This window comes from Mobula birostris, chromosome 11 (genome assembly GCF_030028105.1).
Source record: "Mobula birostris isolate sMobBir1 chromosome 11, sMobBir1.hap1, whole genome shotgun sequence".
Classification (NCBI taxonomy): Eukaryota; Metazoa; Chordata; class Chondrichthyes; order Myliobatiformes; family Myliobatidae; genus Mobula; species Mobula birostris.
Window position 1 is genome coordinate 103726142 of NC_092380.1, and position 23540 is coordinate 103749681.

General features: G+C 40.9%; 1 protein-coding gene across 3 annotated transcripts in view; it reads right to left on the bottom strand.

The window, feature by feature from the left end:
• Positions 1-23540, bottom strand: part of LOC140205282 (SH3 and multiple ankyrin repeat domains protein 2-like) — a 1215789-nt gene that overhangs the window by 373036 nt on the left and 819213 nt on the right. For all 3 annotated transcript variants that reach the window (XM_072272778.1, XM_072272777.1, XM_072272779.1), the window contains 2 exons: positions 11053-11135; positions 10625-10749 (listed from right to left, as the gene is read on the bottom strand). In XM_072272778.1, coding sequence (XP_072128879.1) covers positions 10625-10749; positions 11053-11135 — 208 coding nt within the window. The remainder of the gene's footprint in view (positions 1-10624; positions 10750-11052; positions 11136-23540) is intronic.

Below are 23540 nucleotides of genomic sequence, written 5' to 3' on the forward strand. Positions count from 1 at the left end.
TTTGCTCCATGCATTCTTAAACAGTCCAACCTTTTAGGGAAATACAGTCACAAATTTTAAAACAAAGTTGGACTGGTTCCTGAAGAGAAAAGATTTAGAAGGATATCAAAGTTCAAAGTATATTTATTAGCAAAGAACTGTACAAATCATCCAGCCTTGAGATTCATCTCCTTACAGGCAGCCATAAAACATGAAACCATATAGAACCCAATTTTTTAAAAGTGGGGGGGGGGGGAATCACACAAATCGTGCAAACAATAAAAGCAAGCAAGAACGTTCATAATGAATGTGAGTCCACAGTCCTGGAGACGGAGCAGCTGGAGTAGGCCCACAGCCTCAGTCTCAGTTTACCATACAGCGGGACAAATAATGGGGGCACTTGGCTGGACAAGACCAGTTGGGCTGAGGGGCTCATTTCCATGCTGTATGACTCTAAATGCTATAATCACTAATTGTTGAATCGTCTCAGAGCCCACCCAGTCCAACCTTAGAAATTCTCACAGGCTTGGCATCCACAGATCTCTGCGACAGAAACATCCACAACACCAAGAGAAACGAGAGAACATTGGTCTGGAGGTAGAAGATTGCCATCTTATTTAATGATCACACAGGCATTAGGGGAACAGAAGATTTACTGTTTCTTCTGTTTCTAGTAAAACTGTATCTGAGTTCAGGGTTGAGTTCAATGTCTCTGTCATTTTGAGACCAGTTCAGGAACAGTTAATACCCCTCAACTATCAGATTCTTGAACCAGTGGTGATAACTTCACTCAACTTCACTTGCCCCATCACTAAACTGTTGCCACAACTTAAAAGACTCACTTTCAAGGACTCTTCATGTGATGTTCTCAATATTTATTACTTATTTATTTATTTATCATTATTATTCCCTTTTTGCACTTGCACAGTTCGTATTCTTTTGAACACTGGTTGAATGCCCAAGTTGGTGCGGTCTTTCATTGATTCTATTATGGTTATTAGATTTATTAAGTATGCCCACAAGAAAATGAATCTCAAGGTTGTAGCGGCTAGAGCAATGCCACTACAGTGCCAGCAACTCAGGTTCAATGCCCGCCACTGTCTGTAGGGAAGTTGTATGATTCCCCCCTGTGGCCGCGTGGGTTTTCTCTGGATGTCTCTGTTTCTTCCCATATTCCAAAGATAGACGAGTTTGGGTTAGTACGTTGTGGGCATGCTACGTTGGTGACAGAAGCACGGCAACACTTGCGGGATGGCTCCAGCACATCCTTGGAATGTGTCAGGCATTGATGCAAATGACACATTTTGCTGTGTGTTCTGATGTACATATGACAAATAAGGATAACATAATCAACCCACTCTTGTAGATACAGTATTTATGTAGCTTGTCCAGTTGAGTTTCAGGTCAGTAGTTAATCCCCAGGATGTTGAAAAAGAGGGACTTGGTAATTAGAATGCCATTTAATGCCAAGAGTGGGTGGTTAGGCTCTCTCGGTTGGAAATGGAGACTTCAACAATGAAACGCAACTCAATACCAAAGAATCTCAGCAACTGCTCAATTTCGGTTATTCATTCACAAAATGAATAGATGGCATCCATCATTAAGGAACCCCATCACCCCAGATATGCCCTCTTTTCATTTCTACCTTCAAGAAAGAGGTATAGGAGCCTGAAGACAGACACTCAACATTTTAGAAACAGCTTCTTCTCCACCACTATCTGATTTCTGACTGGACAATGACCGTTGTACACTAACACATCGTTTTTTCTTCTCTTTTTGCTCTCTTTTTTGCACTATTTTTATTTTTTATTTCAGGACACTTCAGGAAAGGGAAATCAGATGTCCGCGAGTCAGTCCTCATCAGAGGATCAGAGGTGCAGAGAGTTAGCAACTTTAAATTCCTGGATGTTACTATTGCAGAGGACCTGTCCTGCACCCAGCAGGCAAGTTTAATTGCAAAGAAAGCACAGTAGCACCTCTGCTTCCTTAGGAGTCTGTGGAGATTTGGCATGACATCTAAAACTTTTACAAGTTGCTATAGATGTACAGGGCAGAGTATAATGACTGCTACATCATGGCCTGGTAAAGAAACACCAATGTCTTTGAACAGAAAATCCTACAAAAGGTGGTGGTTCCAGAATATCACAAGTAAAGCCATTCCAACCATTGAGTACATCTCCATGAAACACTGTCATAGGAAGGCAGTTTCCTTCATCAGAAATCCCCACCACCCAGGTCTCTTCTCGCTGCTGCCATCGGGTAGAAGGCACAAGAGCCTCAAGACTCTCACCACCAGAACAGTTACTAAATCTTAACCATCAGGCTCTTGAATAAAAGGGGATAACTACACACACTTGCCCCATCATTGAAATGTTCCTACAATCTCTTTATCTCATGTTCTCATTATTTATTGCCATTTATTTATATTTGCATTTGCACAGTTTGTTGTCTTCTGCACTGTGGTTGATCTTTCATTGATCCTGTTATAGTTACTATTCTATAGATTTGCTGAGTATGCCCACAAGAAAATGAATCTCAGGGTTCTATATGGTAACATAAATGTACTTTGGTAACAAAATTTACTTTGAACTTTATTATAATTTATAGTTTTTTAATTATGTATTGTAGTGTACTGCTGCCGCAAAATAACATATTTCATGACATATGCCAGTGATATGAAACCTGATTCTGATTCTGTCACTGGTAAGGTCATACCTATTGCCATCTCTTCTATGGCCGTGGTGCAGGAGACAGTAAGAGTTAATCAGATTGGTGTGCTTGGAAGGGTATTTAGGTCACTCATGTCTCTGAAAGTCCTCAGTGCACCAAGTAAACTTTTTGTAATATTCTGGTCAAGCTCATCACTTCCAAATTTATTTAATTATCTTAACTTAAGTTGTTCAGCAGCTGCAGTCAGATTCAATCTCTGGGTCAACATTCAACCCAGTCCACAATGCTACAGTACCCTGATCTGTAAAATCTCTTGCGATTACCAAACACATGGTTTTGCCATTGCTTTCCAGCTCAGTGCTGTGCCCAAAAGGATAGGACCATGAAGTCAAACAGGCTCTTCAGCCCAAAATGGTCCATGCCAACCAAGATTCCCATCTCAACTTGTCCCTTTTGTCCATTATCCCTCTACACCAGGGGTTCCCAACCTTTTTTTATGCCGTGGAGCCTAATAATTAACTGAGGGCCCATGGACCCAGATTGGAACCCCTGGTCCAAACCATTCCTATCTATATACCTGTCCAAGTGCTTTTTAAAGTGCTTGCCTCAACCACATCCTCTGGCAGCTCATTTTATATATGAATCATCCTTTGGTTGGGTGAATAAGATTTCACAACTCTGGGGAAAAAGACTGAGTGCATGCACGATACCTGTACGCTGCATGTTATTTTGATACACAGAGGGACTTCTCCAAGGATCGTTACCTTGTCATCGTGGATAGGCTTGTGAGTTCCTGAACCTGAGAATAATCCCTCTGGAGCTTAGCCATCTGGTGCTTAGCCGCTGGTAAGTTCACCTGTAGTGCTAAAGTCAAGGAGGAGGTTCCAGTGAAAGAGCAACCCAACCAAGACTTCAGCGGTTGAGCTAGTGGAAGATACTGACACATCACACCAGCAGTGAAGGTGGAGGAAGGCTGCAGCAGTGAAAGGTCTCCAGTTGTCTCACATTGCACGCCGCTAGACCTTGACCTCAATCTGTCAAGGACCATGTGGTGGCTGCCTATGTATCAGCCTTCCCACATAAATAAAGTTACACTCAGGTGTTCTCTCCTTTAAGGGAACCTACCCTAACATCCTGGTTATGTAGATCACAGATCAGCCTCTACAGTCACCTGAGGGCCAACCAATAGAAAACCCCTTGGTATAACATCATACCCAACTTGACTGATCAGACAAGAGAGTGAGAGAGAGAAATTGTATGTGAGTGCGAGAGAGAGAGGATTTTTCATTTGCATTGATGAAATATTTTTTGGGAGGGGCATGTGGCTTACAGTATGCAGGAGGAGCAGATATTTATTTATTGAAGGCTCCAGTGGAAATAAAATTGGAGGTCGTTGGAATTGCTACATCAAGAAGAGTGCAAAGGTTCCCTGAATGATTGTTTGTTAACCTGGTCGGGAACAAGAGAGTAGAAACAGAGACTTTTTCAGCATCTGGAACATGGCACCTAAGATGGAGGTGGAGCATTTAAGTAGTAACCAGAAAAGCACTTAAATCCTCAAAGCACAGGAAGCTACAGATCAAATGTGTGTAAATGGGATGAACATAGAAAAGTACAATGGTTGGCATGAAGATGGTGGGCCAAATGGCATGTTTGGCTCTGAGGAATGGGAGGAGCAGAATGAAGCATTAATGGAGATGAGGTAAGTGGAGACATGAATGGTTTACTTGCAAATGATGTAAATGTGACAAATATCCAGTCCATCACAGGTAAAGCCCTCCCCACCATTCAGCACGTCCACATGAAGCGTTGTCACAGGGAAGCAGCATCCATCATCAAGCACCGCCACCAAGCAGGACATGCTGTCTTCTTGCTGCTGCCATCAGGAAGTAGGTACAGGAGCCTCAGGCCTCGCATCACCAAGTTCAGGAACAGTTACTACCCCTCAACTATCAGGCTTTTGGACCAAAGGGGATAACTTCACTTTCGCCCACATTGAACTGTTCTGTCAACCCAGGACTCACTTTCAAGGACTCTTCATCTCATGTTCTCAATATTTATCACATTCATTTATTATTATTATTTTCTTTTTGTATTTGCACAGTTTGTCTTATGCACACTGAATGTATGCTCAAGTTGGTGCAGTCCTTCATTTATTCTATGATAGATTTATTGAGTATGCCCTCAAGAAAATAAATCTCATGGTTGTATACGGTGACATATACATACTTTGATAGTAAATTTACTTTGAACTTTAGTCTTTATATTTATAACAGTCTACATGTTTAAAAAGTCCCACACATATTTCAAGAGAACAGGCTACTTTTCAGCTACAGGACCTAAAAGTTCAATCAGGCAAACCTGGGTGTTAATGGGCTGTCCAAGGCCACATCCTCCCCCTGAATCTGAAACAGATATCTTATATCTTAGGCGAGAAACCATGGTTATATATCATCCACAATAAATCTCAAGTCTGCTTTGTGGCAGAGCTATTACTGTTAATGACAAAATGCATCGTTACAATTTCTGAACTCTGGCCTCAGTTAGGTCAAGGACAGAAATTTTCACTTTTCCCTCTTATTAAACATTGTAAAACTGAACTGAGTAAGACCATTGGCTGTTATTTTAGAGTATCTTACAGTTTAATGTTATAAGAACAAAGGCTAATCATCTCCTGGAAACTATTTCAACACCACCTGAACACCAATGAAGTGGTGTGCTATTATATAATGCTATACACATCTATGCCCATGTGGAGTACAGCTACATATGAAGTGGCAGCCATCTTCAAGGACCCCTGCCATCCGGGCCATGCACTCTTCTCAATGCTGCCATCAGGAAGGAGGGTCAGGAGCCTTAGTTCTATACCACCAGATCCAGGAACAGTTATTATCTTTCAAGCATCAGGCTTCTGAACCAGCATGGATAACTGCACACACCTCAGCACTGAACTGATGCCATAATGTACGGACTCACTTTCAAGCACTCTACAATTACCATATTAAATTCATTTTATTTGTATAGTTTGTCTCATTTTGCACATTTTTTGTTTGCCAGTCTTTGTGTGTTGTTTTTCATTGATTCTATTGTATTGTTCTGTTTTACTGTGAATGCCTGTAAGAATTTCAAGGTAATATACAAGCACTTTGATAACAAATATACTTTGAAGAAGGCTCACAAAAATAATCCCAGAAATAAAAGGGATACAATAATTAATGAGGAGTGCATTATGGTTCTGGGCTTATACTCACTAGAGTTTAGAAGGATGGGGGTGGGCGGGTGGAAATTTCATTAGGCCTATCAAATATTGAAAGGCCTATAGATAGAGTAGACGTTGAAAGGATGTTTCCTGTAATGGGGAAGTCCAAGACCAAAGGGCACAGCTTCAGAATAAAAGGATGATCTCCTCGAACAGAGATGAGGAGGAATTTCTTTACCCACAGGGTGGTGAATCTGTGGAATTCATTGCTGCAGACAGCTATGGAGGCAAAGTGAGAGGGTATATTTAAGGTGGAGGTTGATAGGTTCTTGATTAGTAGAGATATCAAAGGTTATGGGTAACAGGCAGGAGAATGGGGTTGAGGTGGATGATAAGTCAGCTATGATCAGTGTGGAGCAGACTCGATGGGCTGAATAGTCAAATTCTACTCCTATGTCTTAAAGCAATGCCTTGTCTCTAGTATGTATGTGGCCTAGCGTATTTTTATAAATTTGAATCAACACTTCAGCTAGCTTGATCACTGGAATAATTTTATTCTAGTTTTACATAGGACAACTTTGCTGCTCATGACACCACTCCCCAACTCTTCAAATTAGCACCTTATGATCACAAATGCATTTTGTTTTCTCAAATTAAGGAAATACACTTAATTTTTAAAAATATATATTTTAATGCCATGACAAGCCAGCAAGAGTTGAAATGCTTCACAGAACGACGCCGTTTTGCTGGAGGCAGCTTTTAATGTTGGTCGTCACCATGTCAACAAATAATTCAACAGTGCAGAAATCCGAAAATAATCTGCAGTGTGGAGATGGAGGAGAAGAGCAGTGGGAGAGAGGAGGAAGGAAAACTGTACCAAAGCAATTCCACACACAAAACACATCATTTTGAATAAAAAGAAAGAGAAAAACTATTTAAGTTTTCACTGTGTGGCAAACTCCCCAAAGCACATCATTAAACCCATTTGTTATGTCAGAATTTGCTGTATCGTAGAACAGCACAATACAGGCCCTTCGCCCTACGATGCAATACCGATCTTTAAACCTACTGCAAGATCAATCTAAACCTTCCCTCCCACATAGCACTTCATTCAGATACCCTTTATTGGGGAATCAATTATTATTGAAGTCTTTCCCACATCAACCAAACATATAAAATAAGCTGGTAGCAGATGTAGGCCGCTCACCCCTTGAGCCTGCTGTCCCACTTAACAAGGTCATAGTCATGGAGACAGAGCAAACTTCTTAGTCCACCGAGTTGCACGGACAATTGTAACCTCAGATCTGCATTCCCAGTTATCCCCTAAAAAACATTACACCTCTTTTTCTTATTAAGGACCAATTTATCTCCATCTTAACAATATTTGAACACTCTATAACAGGGGATCCCAACCAGGGGTGCACAGACCCCTCGGTTAATGCTACCGGGCCATAGCATAAAAAAAGGTTGGGAACTCCTGCTCCAAATCCACCACCCTTTTTAAAATAGATGGGCCAAAGGGCCTGTTTCTGTGCTGTTCTTTTTTCTATCACAGCTGAAGACCCTGAAATCTCAGCAGTTGCCAAAGTCCCATTTCACCAAAGATTAATTAACATCAAATCACTAAATTAGACATGAGGGGCTGAATAAAGAGTTAAGAAGCAAGGTGGTCTTAAGAGCAGAACATTACAGCACAGTACTGGCTCCTCAGTCCCAATGTTGTGCTGATCTTTTAACCTACTCCAAGATCAGTTTAAACCTTCCCTCCTATATTTTTTTTAAATCATCAATGTGCCTATCTAAAAGTTTCCGAAATGCCATAATGTACCTTCCTCCACCACCACATCTGACAGGGTGTTCCACACACTCATCATTCCGTGTGTCGAACTTACCTCTGACATACTCCTTGTAGTATTTACTGCCATATTTATTCACAAGATGTGATCATCGCAAGGTTAATTGCCCGGTAACTGAGAAGCCTACTGGATCGTTTCAGAACGTCCCAACCACTGTCGTAGATCTGAGATCACAGGCTGAGTAAGGAGAAAACTTACTCCCCTGAAGGGCATCAATGAGCCATACAATCTTTTTCTATAATAATTCAGTGACCGATACTATCTTTTTTATTCTAGTTTAATTTAATTAATCAAATGTTTAAAATCCCCAGCCGCCATGCTGGGATTTGAACTTGTGTCTCCGGATCAATAGTCAAGGCTTCTGGATTACGAATAACCACACTGTGACTCCCTCAACCTTGCAGGCACAGCTTTCGGACATCTTATTAATTTCATGGCAACATAAATCAATTATATAATTAATCAAATGCATGCTACTTTATAAGTGGAAAAAAGTTTACAAGGGTGATTGATTTCCTAACAAAAGGCACATGACCAAGCAATGGCTAAACAAACTTTACAGTCTTAAAAATAAAACCAACCTAAATCCAAGACACAAGTGCTATGCATGAACCATCGATTGCCTTTAGTGAAGCTCTGGGTAATTCTATGAGGCAGAGTGAATTTCTCTACAATCAGTGAAGCAAAACACAAACCATGGGATATCTTTATATGAAATGTGTGTCTCTTGACAAGACAGCCAAACTTTTTCCAGTTGCAAGGCTTTCATGACATATAGAAATGCAGAGACTGAGGTTTATTTGCTGTCTGATGCCCCATCAGACATCCTATATTCTGGAACCACAGGTTTTGCTTCAGGCAGCTTTGGTGGATGGGATTTTTACTTTACCTTTACGTGGATATTTAAGACCATAAGATATAGGAGCAGAATTAGGCCATTTGGCCCATTGTGTCTGCTCGACTATTTAATCATGGCTGATCTAATTTTCCTCTCAGCCCTAATCTCCTGCCTTCTCCCAATATCCCATCATACCCTAACCAATCAAGAATCTGTCACCCTCTGCTTTAAATATATACAATGACTTGGCATCCACAGGTGCTTGTGCCAAATAATTCCACAGATTCACCACTCTCTGGCTGAAGAAATTCCCCACCTCCATTCTAAAATTCCCCACCTCCCCTCTGTTCTAAGGCTGTGACCCCTGGTCATAGACTCTCGCACTGCAGAAAACATCCTCTCCACATCCACTCTACAAACTCTATCAAGGCCTTTCGTCATTCAATAGATTTCAATGGGGTCACCCCTCATCCTTCTGAATTCCAGTAAATACAGGCCCAGAACCATCAAATGCTCTTCATATGACAAGCCATTCAATCTTGGAGGCACTTCTGTGAACTTCCTTTGAACCCTCTCCAGTTTCAGCACTTCCTTTCTAATACTCCATGTGGGGCCTCACCAGTGCTTTATAAAGTTTTAACATCACATCCAACATTACATATTTAAGGTGTAAGTTCTTCAATGACATTCTCAATCACTTTCTTCTAACTGCCCCCCTCCTGAGGAGCTGGCAATATGAGTTCCCCTCACATTTTAGTTTTTGCCCGCTTGAGCACAGCTCTCAGGACACAACAATACCATCTAAGGAAAAGCAGGCTGAGAGAGACTCCATCCATTACATTCAGAGTTCATTCTCTTTGTCACTGATGATCAAAGGTACAGTGAGTAACATCTACAAATCACCAAGGCATCAACATCTCAAACCTGCAACCACCAACAGCTGAGGACCAAGATAACGAGCTGATAAGAATACCAACACCTCAGCATTCTCCTCCAAGTCAGACAACATCTTTGTGGAAATAGATCACCATCTATTCCGTACCTACGGGTCTAAATCTTGGAAACCCCTGTTCATTCACCACGTAGGTTGGAGTGATTCATGCTGGTCATTAATGGGCAGTAGTGAAGAGCAATAAATGGCAGCAATGCCCATATCCCATGGACATGACAGGTGCAAAAAAAAAATCTGTCGGACATTGCAACCTTAAAAACTACTTATTAACCTATTAATGTTTTTAATGAAATTCTCAGTTCAAATTAAGAATTTATGTCACCTCTGAGACAAATACAAATTACTTTTATATATTATTTTGCACGCATGTCAACAGAGTTGCAAGCTTTTGGTGTGGAGACTTCAATTTCCAAAAGAAAAAGTACGCCAAAATATGGCAGCTCCTATCTCAGAGATAAGAATTTTTTTTTTTTACAAATAAAATGCAAAAGATACTAATTATTACTCATTAAATATTGAAATTGACTTAGTCACTAATGTCCTTTGGAATATGAAACCTGTCACATAGTTGTCTGGCCCACATACAACTCCAGTCTATGAGGCACTTGTGAATCAAAATGGATAAGCAAGAGACTTAGTTGTAATTCAGACTTTCAAGCAGTTGGCTTATCATCTCAGCACAATCAATGTATCCTCGCCAAAATTACCCACTGCCAAATGGCAAAGGCCACAATTTGAGTAACTCTGGGATAAAGTCATTTCAGAGTATTATTCACTGCCATTCTTCAAACCACATTTCTAAGGTATTAAGTAAAAACTATATTCTTAACCCAAATAAACCACAACTTTTTGCATGCTAATTGACATCACCAACACATGTTTAATCCATATAATGTATGATTAGCATGTTTAATGAGACCCAGCTTCAAATTTTTAGATCAAAGCAATATTAGAAAGTCACCAGCTACTAGGAAACAAAATTTTGACTACTAATTCCATAAATGTTCCTCAAGGAGATGAAAGTTAGACAAGTACCAACTGGACAACTCCTGCTGGTGAAAAACAACTTTAATTTCCAAAGGAACCAACAATACATGGCCTAGAATGAGTTGAGTTCATCTTTAGCCTACCTCGATTAGGAAGTCACCCGTTCTCAGTCCCGCCTGCCAAGCCACGCCACCTTCATCCACTGATTCCAAGTACTGGAGTGCAGGAAAGGCTGGAGTTGGAGTAAATTCCTCAATTGGTGTGTCAGCTAGAGTAGAGGCAAAAACCATTAGCGTATCCACAAGGGTTATATTCAACATCTCACTTTTGAAAAATAGATAAAATCCACGGCTAAGTTTAGATTTTTTTTTGCCATTGGAGCTTCCTGAAAAAAACATTATTTAATTCGTGTTGCATTAGTGTGAGAGGGAGCCTAGAAAATGTGCCTCATGACACGCGACAAAGCTCCAAATCTGAACAGCAGCTCCGCGTGTGCTCAATAACGCTGCCCACCCCCATTCCTCACAAATAAGGTCGAATCGGCATTTAAAGAAGGGATTTGATGCCTCACCTTTCGCCCCACGGAGCACAAATCCAAAGCCCTCATTGTCTTTCTTCTGCAGGATAACTGTCTTCTCTTCAATGATGCAGTCGCTGTAAAGAGAATCCAGAAGATAGCGCCCATTACTAGAACCCATCACCGCCGCTACTTTCACCAGCCGGCTCATCATTGCTATTTCCCAGGACAGTGATCAGACGGGATGGGTTGGAGGAGTAAAGAGGGGGGTTTAGGGGGGAAAGGCAGGTTCAATCACCAATTGCTTCGGCGTGTCAATAAAAAATAAAGGAGCCCTGAAACAATAGCAAGGGAGAGGAGCGTTGTGAATGATGGGCTGAATGAATGAGTGATCACATGTCATCCGCGACTCGCTAGAGCAATGGGAAATGCGTGCAATCCGGATTCTGCTGTCCTCCCACTGAGCAAGTACCAGGTACATCTTCTGGGGAAGCCGCGGGGAAAGAAACCCGAAGGAAACCGAAGCAGCATTTCTCTCCCGCCGCGACTGGTGACCAGCTCTGTGGATTTTTTTTGTGTCTGTATTTTTTTATTCCAGCGAGTGCTGCGTGCTGCGAGCAGCCCACACCTCTAATAATGTGGTAGCTTTCTTGCCGTCATCAAGCAGGTTTTTTTTTCAAAAGTATGATCGTTACATAATTGAATTAACACCAGGAAATGTGCATTAAGGGGGAAATCACAAATCACAACATATTCTGAAGGCAATCACAAATCATTCAAAGTCATAAAACAGTCGTTAGTACAAAAAAAAACAAAATAGGCTTATTCGGAGTTTGTGTCAGACGTTCAGCCTTTCAATAAATACTTTCAACCAAATCAATGACATTAATCCCTCAAAAGGCTTAGATTATAAGGATTAGACAATTATTTCGTTCTCCTTTACACTGGCGTGCTGGAAATGACATTAAATAATCTTCAATCTTTAAAAACATTCGCCACGCTTATCGGGAACTGGCTGAACATTTTGAGAGCCAGGGTTTGGAATTAAGAATTCAGAACTGAGAAGAAACCTTTAAAAATATATTTTGGCTGCCTCAAGCAGTATGCACTGAATATTCTGTGCAATATTCCAGGATTGCATGACTCGTGATAAATGCCCATTTCTTTTTGAATATTAGCTACTTAATTGTAAAATGTCTAGCACAGAGACACAGAAGTTAAATGTTGTTTATTGATGTAGAGACATAGTTGCTTTGTTTCAAAGCAGAGTGGATATTCTGGTTATTATAGGGTTAATCAGATTCTAAGGGCCAGAGTGGGAAAAAGTGTGGGTATAAAGAGATTCAGTTTATTTCATGGCTTTTTATACCTGGTGGTAATTTATAGGTATCTATACAGCATAGAAGCACATCAAAATCAAATACCTCATGTTGTATCTGAACATTGCAGTCTAACCTAATTTATGAGAAAGACAGATATCCTTAAATGATGTTCTTACTTCATTCCCGCTTTCCCCTTCACCTGGTTTCATCTAGCTCCTCAAAGTGCTGGAGGAACTCAGCTGGCCAGGCTGCATTTATGGAAAAAAGTACAGACGAGGTTTTGGGCCGAAACCCTTCGGCAAGACAGGTTTTCCAAAGGGTTTCAACCCGAAATGTCGACTGTACTGTTTTCCATAGATGCTGCCTGGCCAGCTGAGATCCCCCAGCATTTTGTGTGTGTTGCTCGGATTTCCAGCATCGGCTGCTTTTCTCTTGTTCACCTACCACCTGCCAGCTTGTACTCCTCCCCCTCCCACTTTCTTATTCTGGTCCTTCCTTTCCCGTCCTGGTGAAGGGTCTCGGTCCAAAATGTTGACTGTTTCTTTGTTTCCATAGATGCTAAGTCCCTCCAGCATTTTGTGTTTGATGTCCTTAAAGGTGGGTGAAGGTGAATCAGATTCAAGTTTATAACCACTGATGTACAGTCTATTGTGAAATGTGTTGTTTTGAGCAGGAGGGCAGTGCAACACATACATGATGGTGTAGTGGTCTGGTCTCCAAAAGTCAGACTAAGGAAGGTTTTCACAAACGTCCCCAAAGTTTACAAGAATAAAGATCAATATATTCAAGACTACATAACATTAAGATGACTTGACCGAGGATATAAAGAGAGGCGATTGGAGTCACCAGGACCCGAGACAAAGAGTCTAAAATTTCACGCCAATTCTTTCAAGAATCAAATTGTGAAGTGTATCTATGCACAAAAGTTAAAAGTTATTCTCTTCCATTTAAATTAAAATCTGAACTTGATAGATTTTGTATAAGGAAAGGCAATAATGGAAAATCTAGAGTTAAATCATAGATCTCAGATAATGGACATTCCCAACTCTTCAGGATTTGAGATCATTTATTGTCATTCTTCAGTGCATGAGTGTAAAGGAGAAAAAAATTATTGTTATCCTGGATCAATGCAGCATAACAAAATGTAATAATCATAAAGAACACAATAAAAAACAAAACTCACCATAAATATAAATATAATAGCAATTCTATAAACCACAATGTACAAGTAACTATTGGATACATACAGTGATGCTAGGTGATGTATATGTAGTGATGGTGGGACAGGTTGATGGTGGAGGTGTTGTTCAGTCAGATGTTTAGAGGAAACAACTGTTTTTGAGTCTAGTGGTCCTGGCATGGGTGCTGTGTAGTCTCTTCCTGATGGGAGTGGGACAAACAGTCCGTGTGCATCCTTTACGATATTGTTGGCCTTTTTCTAATACTTTGCTGTATATATGTCCTCGTTGGTGAGTAGGCTGGTGCCAGTGATGCGTTGGGCAGTTTTAACTACCCATTGTAGGCCCGCTTTACAGCTGGTTCTATGCCTGTACCTTTCTACGAGGGATTGATTCTATATTAATGTACATAGGAACACTACTATCCTCTCCTCCAATTTACATACATCCAGAAGCATATGACCATTCACTATTGTTGCTGAGTCATAGGTGTTGAGCTCACCCCTAAACACCACTCTGGGAGGAGAGTAACGATTCAAGCAATTCAGGAAGGAGACTCTGCACCACCTTTACAAGGGCAATTAAGGATGGGCAATAGACATTGTACTTGCATGCAATGTTCACATTCAGTGAATGACTAAACAATGGGGTATGAAACCACAGAAGTAAAGTAAACACGTTATTGAACTAGCACTCCATATAATGGATACCAGACTGAGGGGGTTTCTCCATCAGCTTATTCCTCCATAGCATTTTACCTCCTACCAAAATGACTGTGCTTTTGTATTTCGGGACACAATTATATCCTCAAATTTGCCACTCAGATTCTGCAGATGAAATTTTCCAGTGGACACCAAGGATGGCGTAACTGAAGAAGGCATCAGATTTTTGCATGTCCATGGTTAAAGTATTTGTTAGATAATCACTTGTGGCAGTTATATATTCCTTGCATCCACATCGGTATCCTTCCCATCACTAACACAGTCAATTAAATAGAATTCGGGGCCTTATATTACAGCAACCCACACAAAATGCTGGAGGAAGTCAGCAGGTCAGGCAGCATCCACGAAGGGAAATAAATAGTTGACGTTTCGGGTTGAGACATTTCATCAGGAAGGGTCCTGATTTATTAGTGCTGACGAAGGGTCTTGGCCCAAAATATTGACTGTTTATTCTCCTCAATAGTTGCTGCCTGACCTTCTGAGTTCCTCCAAAATTTTGTGTGCATGCTGCTCAAGATTGCTAGCATCTGAGGAACCTTTGGGGTCCTGGTCTTACATTTAGGTTTTATCAATAGTTGGCTTGTGGTTGGTAATTATTGTCAGTGCATTGGAAATTGTTGCCCCAGTAAAAGCCGGTGGTATAGTGGCATCACCACTGGACTTTGAGGTGAATGACCCTGACTTTGAATCCAGCTGAATCCTTGCACACTTTCCATGTGTGCTGGAATAAGCATCAAGCAAGCAACTCGACCTCATTTGAAAGAATGCTATGGAAATGACAAAAATGCCACCCAATGCGCCAAAAGGCACGAGAAGGAACAACAACAGGCCCCAGTAAAAACAAATCAGACCAATCACTTTAATTCAAGAACAATAAGTTCAATGCAAAAAGTCACCATATCTCAGGAGAACATCCCAGAGTATAGTTCACATGGCTAGAACCTTAAGCTTACATGGTGTTTACTACAGCTAAGAATGCAATAGTGAAGGTTCACCCATTTCAGGATTATATTGAAGCAATAGATCACCCAGTTGACTCAAGGTAAAAAGAGCATTATAAGCCTCACTGGTATTCTGACATACATCACCAATTTATGATGCATTTATATTACATCTTACCAATACCTTTGCAAAACTTGTTTACCATCATAGGTTCTGACTGAACATAAGAACTCAATAACAGGAAGAAAAGTAGCTCAGGGTTATCCCCCCTTCAATATCACAATGTAGAACATAGATCATAGAATATTACAGCATGGTATAAACCCTTTGGTCCAGAATGTTGTACGGACCTTTTAACTTACTCTTAGATCAAACTAATCTTTCCTGCCCAGCTCTCCAGTTTCCTTTCATCCATATGCCTATCTAAAAGTCTCAAATGTCCGTAATGTATCTACAGTTGAAGTCAGAAGTTTACATACACCTTAGCCAAATACATTTAAACTCAGTTTTTCACAATTTTTGACACTTAATCCTATAAAACGTTCCCTGTCTTAGGTCAGTTAGGATCACTACTTTATTTTAAGAATGTGAAATGTCAGAATAATCGTAGAGAGAATGATTTATTTCAGCTTTTATTTCTTTCATCACTTTCCCAGTGGGTCAGAAGTTTACATACACTTTGTTAGTATTTGGTAGCATTGCCTTTAAATTGTTTAACTTGGGTCAAACGTTTTGGGTAGCCTTCCACAAGATTCTCACGGTAAGTTGTTGGAATTTTGTTCCATTCCTCCAGACAGAACTGGTGTAACTGAGTCAGGTTTGTAGGCCTCCTTGCTCGCACATGCTTTTTCAGTTCTGCCCACAAATTTTCTATCGGATGGAGGTCAGAAAATGATGTCAAGTCTGGTTCATCATTGGGAGCAATTTCCAAACGCCTGAAGGTACCACGTTCATCTGTATAAACCAATAGTACGCAAGTATAAACACCATGGGACCACGCAGCCGTCATACCGCTTAGGAAGGAGACGCATTCTGTCTCCTAGAGATGAATGTTCTTTGGTACGAAAAGTGCAAACCAATCCCAGAACAACAGCAAAGGACCTGGTGAAGATGCTGGAGGAAACAGGTAGCCCAGTATCTATATCCACAGTAAAACGAGTCCTATACTGACATAACCTGAAAGGCTGCTCAGCAAGGAAGAAGCCACTGCTCCAAAACCGCCATAAAAAAGCCAGACTACAGTTTGCAAGTGCACATGGGGACAAAGATCTTACTTTTTGGAGAAATGTCTTCTGGTCTGGTGAAACAAAAATTGAAATGTTTGGCCATAATGACCATCGTTATGTTTGGAGGAAAAAGCGTGAGGCTTGCAAGCCGAAGAACACCATCCGAACCATGAAGCATGGGGGTGGCAGCATCATGTTGTGGGGGTGCTTTGCTGCAGGAGGGACTGGTGCACTTCACAAAATAGATGGCATCATGAGGAAGAAAAATTATGTGGATATATTGAAGCAACATCTCAAGACATCAGCCAGGAAGTTAAAACTTGGTCTCAAATGGGTCTTCCAAATGGACAATGACCCCAAGCATACCTCCAAAGTTGTGGCAAAATTGCTTAAGGACAACAAAATCAAAGTATTTGGAGTGGCCATCATAAAGCCCTGACCTCAATCCGATAGAAAATTTGTGGACAGAACTGAAAAAGCGTGTGCGAGCAAAGAGGCCTACAAACCTGACTCAGTTACACCAGTTCTGTCTGGAGGAATGGAACAAAGTTCCAGCAACTTATTGTGAGAAGCTTGTGGAAAGCTATCCAAAATGTTTGACCCAAGTTAAACAATTTAAAGGCAATGCTACCAAATACTAACAAAGTGTATGTAAACTTCTGACTCACTGGGTAAGTGATGAAAGAAAAAAAAGCTGAAATAAATCATCCTCTCTACTATTATTCTGACATTTCACAATCTTCAAATGGTGATGCTAACTGACCTAAAACAGGGAATGTCAGGAATTGTGAAAAACTGAGTTTAAGTGTATATGGCTGAGGTGTATGTAAACTTCTGACTTCAACTGTACCTCTACCATCACCCCTGCCAGTGCATTCCACGCACACACTACTCTCTGTATTAAAAAAAACTTAACTCTGGCAATTCCCTGTGCTTTCTTCCAAAAACCTTAAAGTTATGCCCTCTCCTATTAGTCATTTCTGCCCTGGAGGAAAATCTCCAGCTGTCCGTTCAATCCAAGCCTCAGTTCCACCTTCCTGAACTATCCTGTATCTCTTCTATCCACAAAATTGCCCTTCTCTCTTCCCAGTGTTTCCATTGACTGATTATTTCTCTGGGATAGAGAACTCCAACATTCAACTGGGTGAACTTCTCAGTACTGAATGTCTAGCACGTTTATCTTGAGCCTGTGACCTTTGCTCTAAGCTCTCCAGCCAGGCAAACATTTTTTACAGTGTCCAACAGCCAAATCCTTATGATTTCATTTCTCTCATTGAGATCCCTGTTCATTTTTCTAACCTTGAAGGGATTAGCTTTATTTACCACATGTACATTAAGATATCAAAGCAGAAGGAAATGTGTCGTTTGCGGCAATGGCCAACTGATTGTGTGCTGGGGGCATCTGCAAGCATCACTATGTTTCTAGTGCCAACATAGCATGCCCACAACTTACTAGCCCTAACCCATATGTTTCTGGATGTGGAAGGAAACCCATACCGTCACAGGTATAACATACAAACTCCTTACAGATAGTGGTAGTATTGAATCCTGATCACTGATTACTGGCACTGTAGTAATATTACGCCAATTACTATACTACCATGCCACCTCTGTGGAGCATAGGCCTGGTCGACTCAAACTCTCTTCTTATGTCAAGAAGATTATATATGTTATATAATCAATTGTGGAAGCCATATCAGAGTCATTGTCCTTGCATCCACATCAGTATCCTTCCTATTACTAACACTGTTGTTCCTGTGCACGAGTACCTATCAATTAAATAAAAGCACACACTTGGGAGATGGCTTTAAATGGTGTAATCATATCGCACCGAGAGAGGGAACGATGCGCATGCATCGGCAACAGTGCATGCGCAGGTAACAGATCAGTACATAGTGCTAAGGGGGGGATCGGCGGGGGTCATTGATATAAAAGAAATAGCTCCATACATTACACTTCGTCCTCCTTTCGATTAATGCAACATAAAACTGTATATGCACAAAACATTCAATTTCCCTTTCATATACCCATATTCCAAATAAACATGCTTTCACGATAACAGTCCATAACTAACTTCACAGTTCTAAAGGTTCAATCTTTTGGATGGCGCTCTGTTTCTTTCAGGATGGCGCCTTTAGACCTGTGGAGTGGCATCAAGTTTGACAGGCATCTTATCAATGATAGCGTTCTTGTCGTGCCTCTGGCCCTGTGGAGTAGCATCAGGTTTGGCAGGCATCTTATCAATGATAGCGTTCTTGTCACGCCTCTGGACCTGTGGAGTAGCATCAGGTTTGGTAGGTGTCTTGTCTGAGACAACGTACTTGGTTTCCGGTGGCACATTGCTGTCAGTAACATCGTCACTGAGAGGTAAGTCCAGTGACTGTAACGTGTCCGACTTGTTGGATGCGGTTGACTCAGGTTTGTTCTTCAGTTGAACATCCAGTATGCGGTCCACATGACATGTCCATTCTGATCTCCAACGGCCACTATGTACATTAGTGATCCAGTTCTTGTAGTTATCCTACCAGTAATCCTCTTCTCTTCTCAGTAATCATGCCCTAGGACTTCCTGTCCAATCTCGAAGCTCTTTGCTGCTTCGCTTGGCAACAGGTTGAACTGTTTATTCTGCACTTTCCTCCATAGATTTGTTTCAGGAGTTCCATGTGAGATCTCAGATTCTTGTTCATGAATAGCATTGCAGGAGTTTGATTTGTCATTGAATGAACAGAGTTCTGAGACACTAAAAGGAAGTTGTCCATGTTGTGCTGTAGAGAAATGCCCTCTTTGTCCATCAATTTAATTGACTTCAGCTAACCCATCTATTGCTGGGTGGTGAGGAAATGACTTGAAATATCTGATGCCATTTTTCTTCATGAAACGTCAGACTTCTTCTGGCGCGTATTGTGGTTCATTGTCACTCATAATTTTCTTTGGTAGGGCACTTCTGGTGGAGATAGTCCTCAGAGCAGAGGTAGTTTTTGCTGAGGTGGTTGACTTCATTGGTATAAACTCTGGCTACTTTGAATGAGCATCCACAGCAATCAGAAACATGGAGTCCATGAATGGCCCAGCAAAGTCAACATGTATTCTTTGCTATGGTGACAACAGCCACTCCCACAGGTGTAACAGTGCCTGTGGGGGTGCATTTTGAACTTTTTGGCATCCCAAACAGCTTTTGGCCAAGTCTTCAATTTGCTTATCTACTTCCAACTACTACATATAGCTCTGGGTGAGAATCTTCATCTTGACTGTACCCAGGTGTCCTTCATACAGATTTTCTAACACTCTGGTGCACAGTTTAGCGGGAACCACAATATGAGGTCCACACATGTTCTTTGACATACCGAAAGTTGGTGTCGTCTCACTGAGAGCTCTGGAAAATTAGGGTTACCATGAGCTGGCCATCCTGACATGGTGATTTCAAAAACATGACAATATTAGGTAAATTCTTATTTCCCTTTGTATTTCCGAATTTGTTACTGGTAACTGGTCCACCAATGCGGTGTGGAACAGTTCTGCTGGGATACAGTATGAAAACTTTTTTCTTCAGTTGCCAATAGTGGAAGATGTGACAAGCCATCACCGTTGATGTGTTGTTTGGTACCCTTGAGCTCTACATCATAAGAGTGAGCTCCTAGGAAAAATGCCCAACGTTGTAACTGGGTAACAGTCATCACTGGAATTCCTTTCCTGGGATTGAAAATGGACACAGGGGGCTGCTGATCTGTCACTAGCATAAACTTTTGTCGGCAGAGATAGTGGTTGAACTTCTTTATTGCCCATCCTAGACTAAGGGCCTCTCAGTCGATCTGTGCATAGTTGTGTTCTGCACTTGTCAGTGATCTTATTGGTTGATTGTCCAAGTTGATGCGGTCTCCCATTGATTCTATTATGGATTTATTGAGTATGCCCACAAGAAAATGAATCTCTGGTTTGTACATGGTGACATATATGCACTTTGATAATAAATTTACTTTGAACTTTGAACAACGTAATTTATGTTGTTTGAATTACACTCCAACTCACCAGCATGTAGATGGAAGACAGGGTTTAGGGAGTTGGGATGTGAGTCACCCATCAGAAGACACCAAGCTCTTGGACCTTTATGGTTTATGGTACACACATATTCCAAATAATTAACTGTTAAAATATTTCCTAAAAGGCAAATTGTCCTTGTTTTTTTAGGAAGACAAAAACTACATACGGTAAGTACTCTTGGTACGATCTCAGTAGACACTAGTTCCCTCCACCACCACCACCTCATACTTTAATAAAGGATCCCAGTTAATTTCTTCTCCCCATGTTCAGTCCTAGAAGGTAATGCCAAATTTGAAATCACACTCCTGTATACAATTTCCCTTTGAAAGTATCTACAGAATATGTTTCTGTTAAAATTTGGCTCTTGCTCTGATCCTAAAAAAGCCTTTGTGAAAGAGAACTATACCTGTCAGTATCAGGAGGAAATGAACTGCCCTCATTCTACAGCTTTCCAGTCTCTCATTCCCTCACAGTTACACAATAAAACATGTCTCATTCTCTTGAACTCCCTTATGGATTAGCAGTAATATTTATGTTTTTTCCCTGTACTGCAGGAGAATATAGGGAGATTTGATCGAGGTATACAAATTTATGAGAGGGATAGATAGGGTTAATGCAAGCAAGCTTTTTCCACTGAGTTTGGGTGAGGTTAGAACTATAAGTCATAGGTTAAGGATGAAAGGTGAAATATTTAAGGGGAACTGAGGTGGAACTTCTTCCCTCAGAAGATGATGAGAATGTGGAACAAGCTGCCAGCAGAAGAGGTGGTTGTGGGTTTGATTGCAACAGTCAAAAGAAGTTTGGACAAGCACATGGATGGAAGAGGTATTGAGGGCTATGGTCCAGGTGTGGGTCGATGGGACTCGGCAGAATAACAACTTGGCATGGACAGATAGACTGAAGGGCCTGCTTCAGTGCTTTAGTGCTTTATGACTCTATTCTTCCTGTTTAATTTACCAAAATTGCATCCCAGTTCTCATTGACTTCTACGTATTTAATTCTCCCTTTGGATTCTCCGTTCTGTGAAGCTTTCTGTCTAGTTGAAATCTCAGACTTTTCTTCTAAATCTGAGCTTTGAATGGTAAGAGTCTTTGGACCTGATTGTCCCTTACTGCAGTATTCAAGGTCAGCATCATAGTACCTTAGAAATGTTCCGGCAAGTCTTAGTGTAGTAAGGAAGTGTGAAATTTTTTATACAGGATGTTATATAGAGTGTTGGTACAGATAGTTTTGTGGAGGGGTGTTCAGACTGATTATCACTGAAGCAGAAAGAAATAGAGACAAGAGTAAGGTACCCCAACTATTCAATCGCTCACCGTTCAACGTGATCATGGCTGATCTACCCCAGGCCTCATCAGCTCTTTTAAATATTTATTTCCTTCCTCTTTGAACACCTCCACTGATCTGGTGTCCTCATCCCTGAAGAGTGAAGATTTTCAGAGCCTCACCATCCTCTGCATAAGAGCTCTAGATGAAAGGATGGGATCCTCTGAGTTTGTTTCCAGTAGTTTACAATGTTCATTCTAGTTTGCACATTGGTTCTATATTACTAAATGAATTATTGATGAAAGAGTCAGCTTTCAAACTTGATATCACAACCAGTCAGACGCAAGATATAAACAGTCCAAGATGGCAATCCTGGTTAGTACTTGCTGAATCATAGCTATTAAGATTATCACCCTGCTTCCATTGAGAATTCAACTGATTCATATTTGTTGCAGTATTCAAAGGATATTGGCTTCAGGACAATTATATGCTTAAACTAAGATGCAGGGCCATTAAAAGACGATTTCTTAAGAACATTTCAAGTCAAAGCACATAGATAAAAGGAAGGGGGATCTTGGATATTCAGTGCACTTTTTTAACTGATGAAAGATTTTATTTTGGGGTGGATGTCATCTCGTTATAGGGAGGATGTTGAGGCTTTGGAGAGGGTGCAGAAGTGATTTACCAGGATGCTGCCTGCATTACAGGGTATGTGCTATAACAAGAGTGTGGACAAACTTAGGTTGTTTTCTCTGGAGAAGCGAAGGTTGGGCAAGATCTGATAGCGGTTTATAAGATAATGAGAATATCTATAAGATATTGAGAACGGTATAGATAGAATAGAGAAACAGTACCTTTTTCCCAGGGGTGAAATACCTAATACCAGAAGGCATGCACTGAAGGTGAGAGGGGGTAATTTAACAGGAGATGTGAGGGGCAAGTTTTTTTTTACACAGAGAGTGGTGGGTGCCAGGAATGTGCTGCCTGGGATGGTGGTAGAAGTAGATACATTAGAGACTTTTAAGAGAGGTTTGTAAGAATGTGAAGAAAGTATAAGAATATGAACATGGTGTAGGCAGAGGTGATTAGTTTATTTGCCCATTTGATTACGATTTTAAAAGGGTCTGTCCCTGTGCTGTACTGTTCTATGTTCTTTGATCGAGAGAATATCTTGTCCAGAAAGAACATGTAGCTTGCAGTGATTCAGTACTCTTCACATCTTCAGCAATTTGCAGTCAAATACTTGGTTAATCTGTAGTTATTTTGCAGTTGCATAAGTGATTAGTGAGGCCACATTGGAGTACTATGTACACTTTTGGTTGCCAATTATGAAAAAAAAGTAGTAAAATTAGAAAGAGTGCAAAAACGATTTACTTGAATGTTGCCAGCAATTAGGGCAGTTTTGGACCCATTATCTAAGAAAGCTGGCATTGGAGAGTTCAGAGGAGGTTTGTTAACGTAATGGATTTGTTAACGTATGAGGAATATTCAATGGCTCTGGGCCTGTACTCACTGGAGTTTAGGAATGGGTGGGGGGGGGGGATCTCATTGAAACCTATTGAATATTTAAAGGTCTAGATAGAGTAGACGTGAGAGGATGTTTCCCATAGTGGGGGAATCTAGGACCAATGGACAGAGCCTCAGAATAGAAGGATGTTCCTCTAGATCAGAGATAAGGAGAAATTTATTTAGCCACAGGGTGGTGAATCTGTGTAATTCGGTTGTGGAGGCCAAGACATTGGTATATTTAAAGCAGAGGAGGATAGGTTCTTGATTAGTAGGGATGTAAGGTTTATGGGGAGAGGGCCGGAAAAGGGGTTGAGAGAGATAATAAATCAGCCATGATGA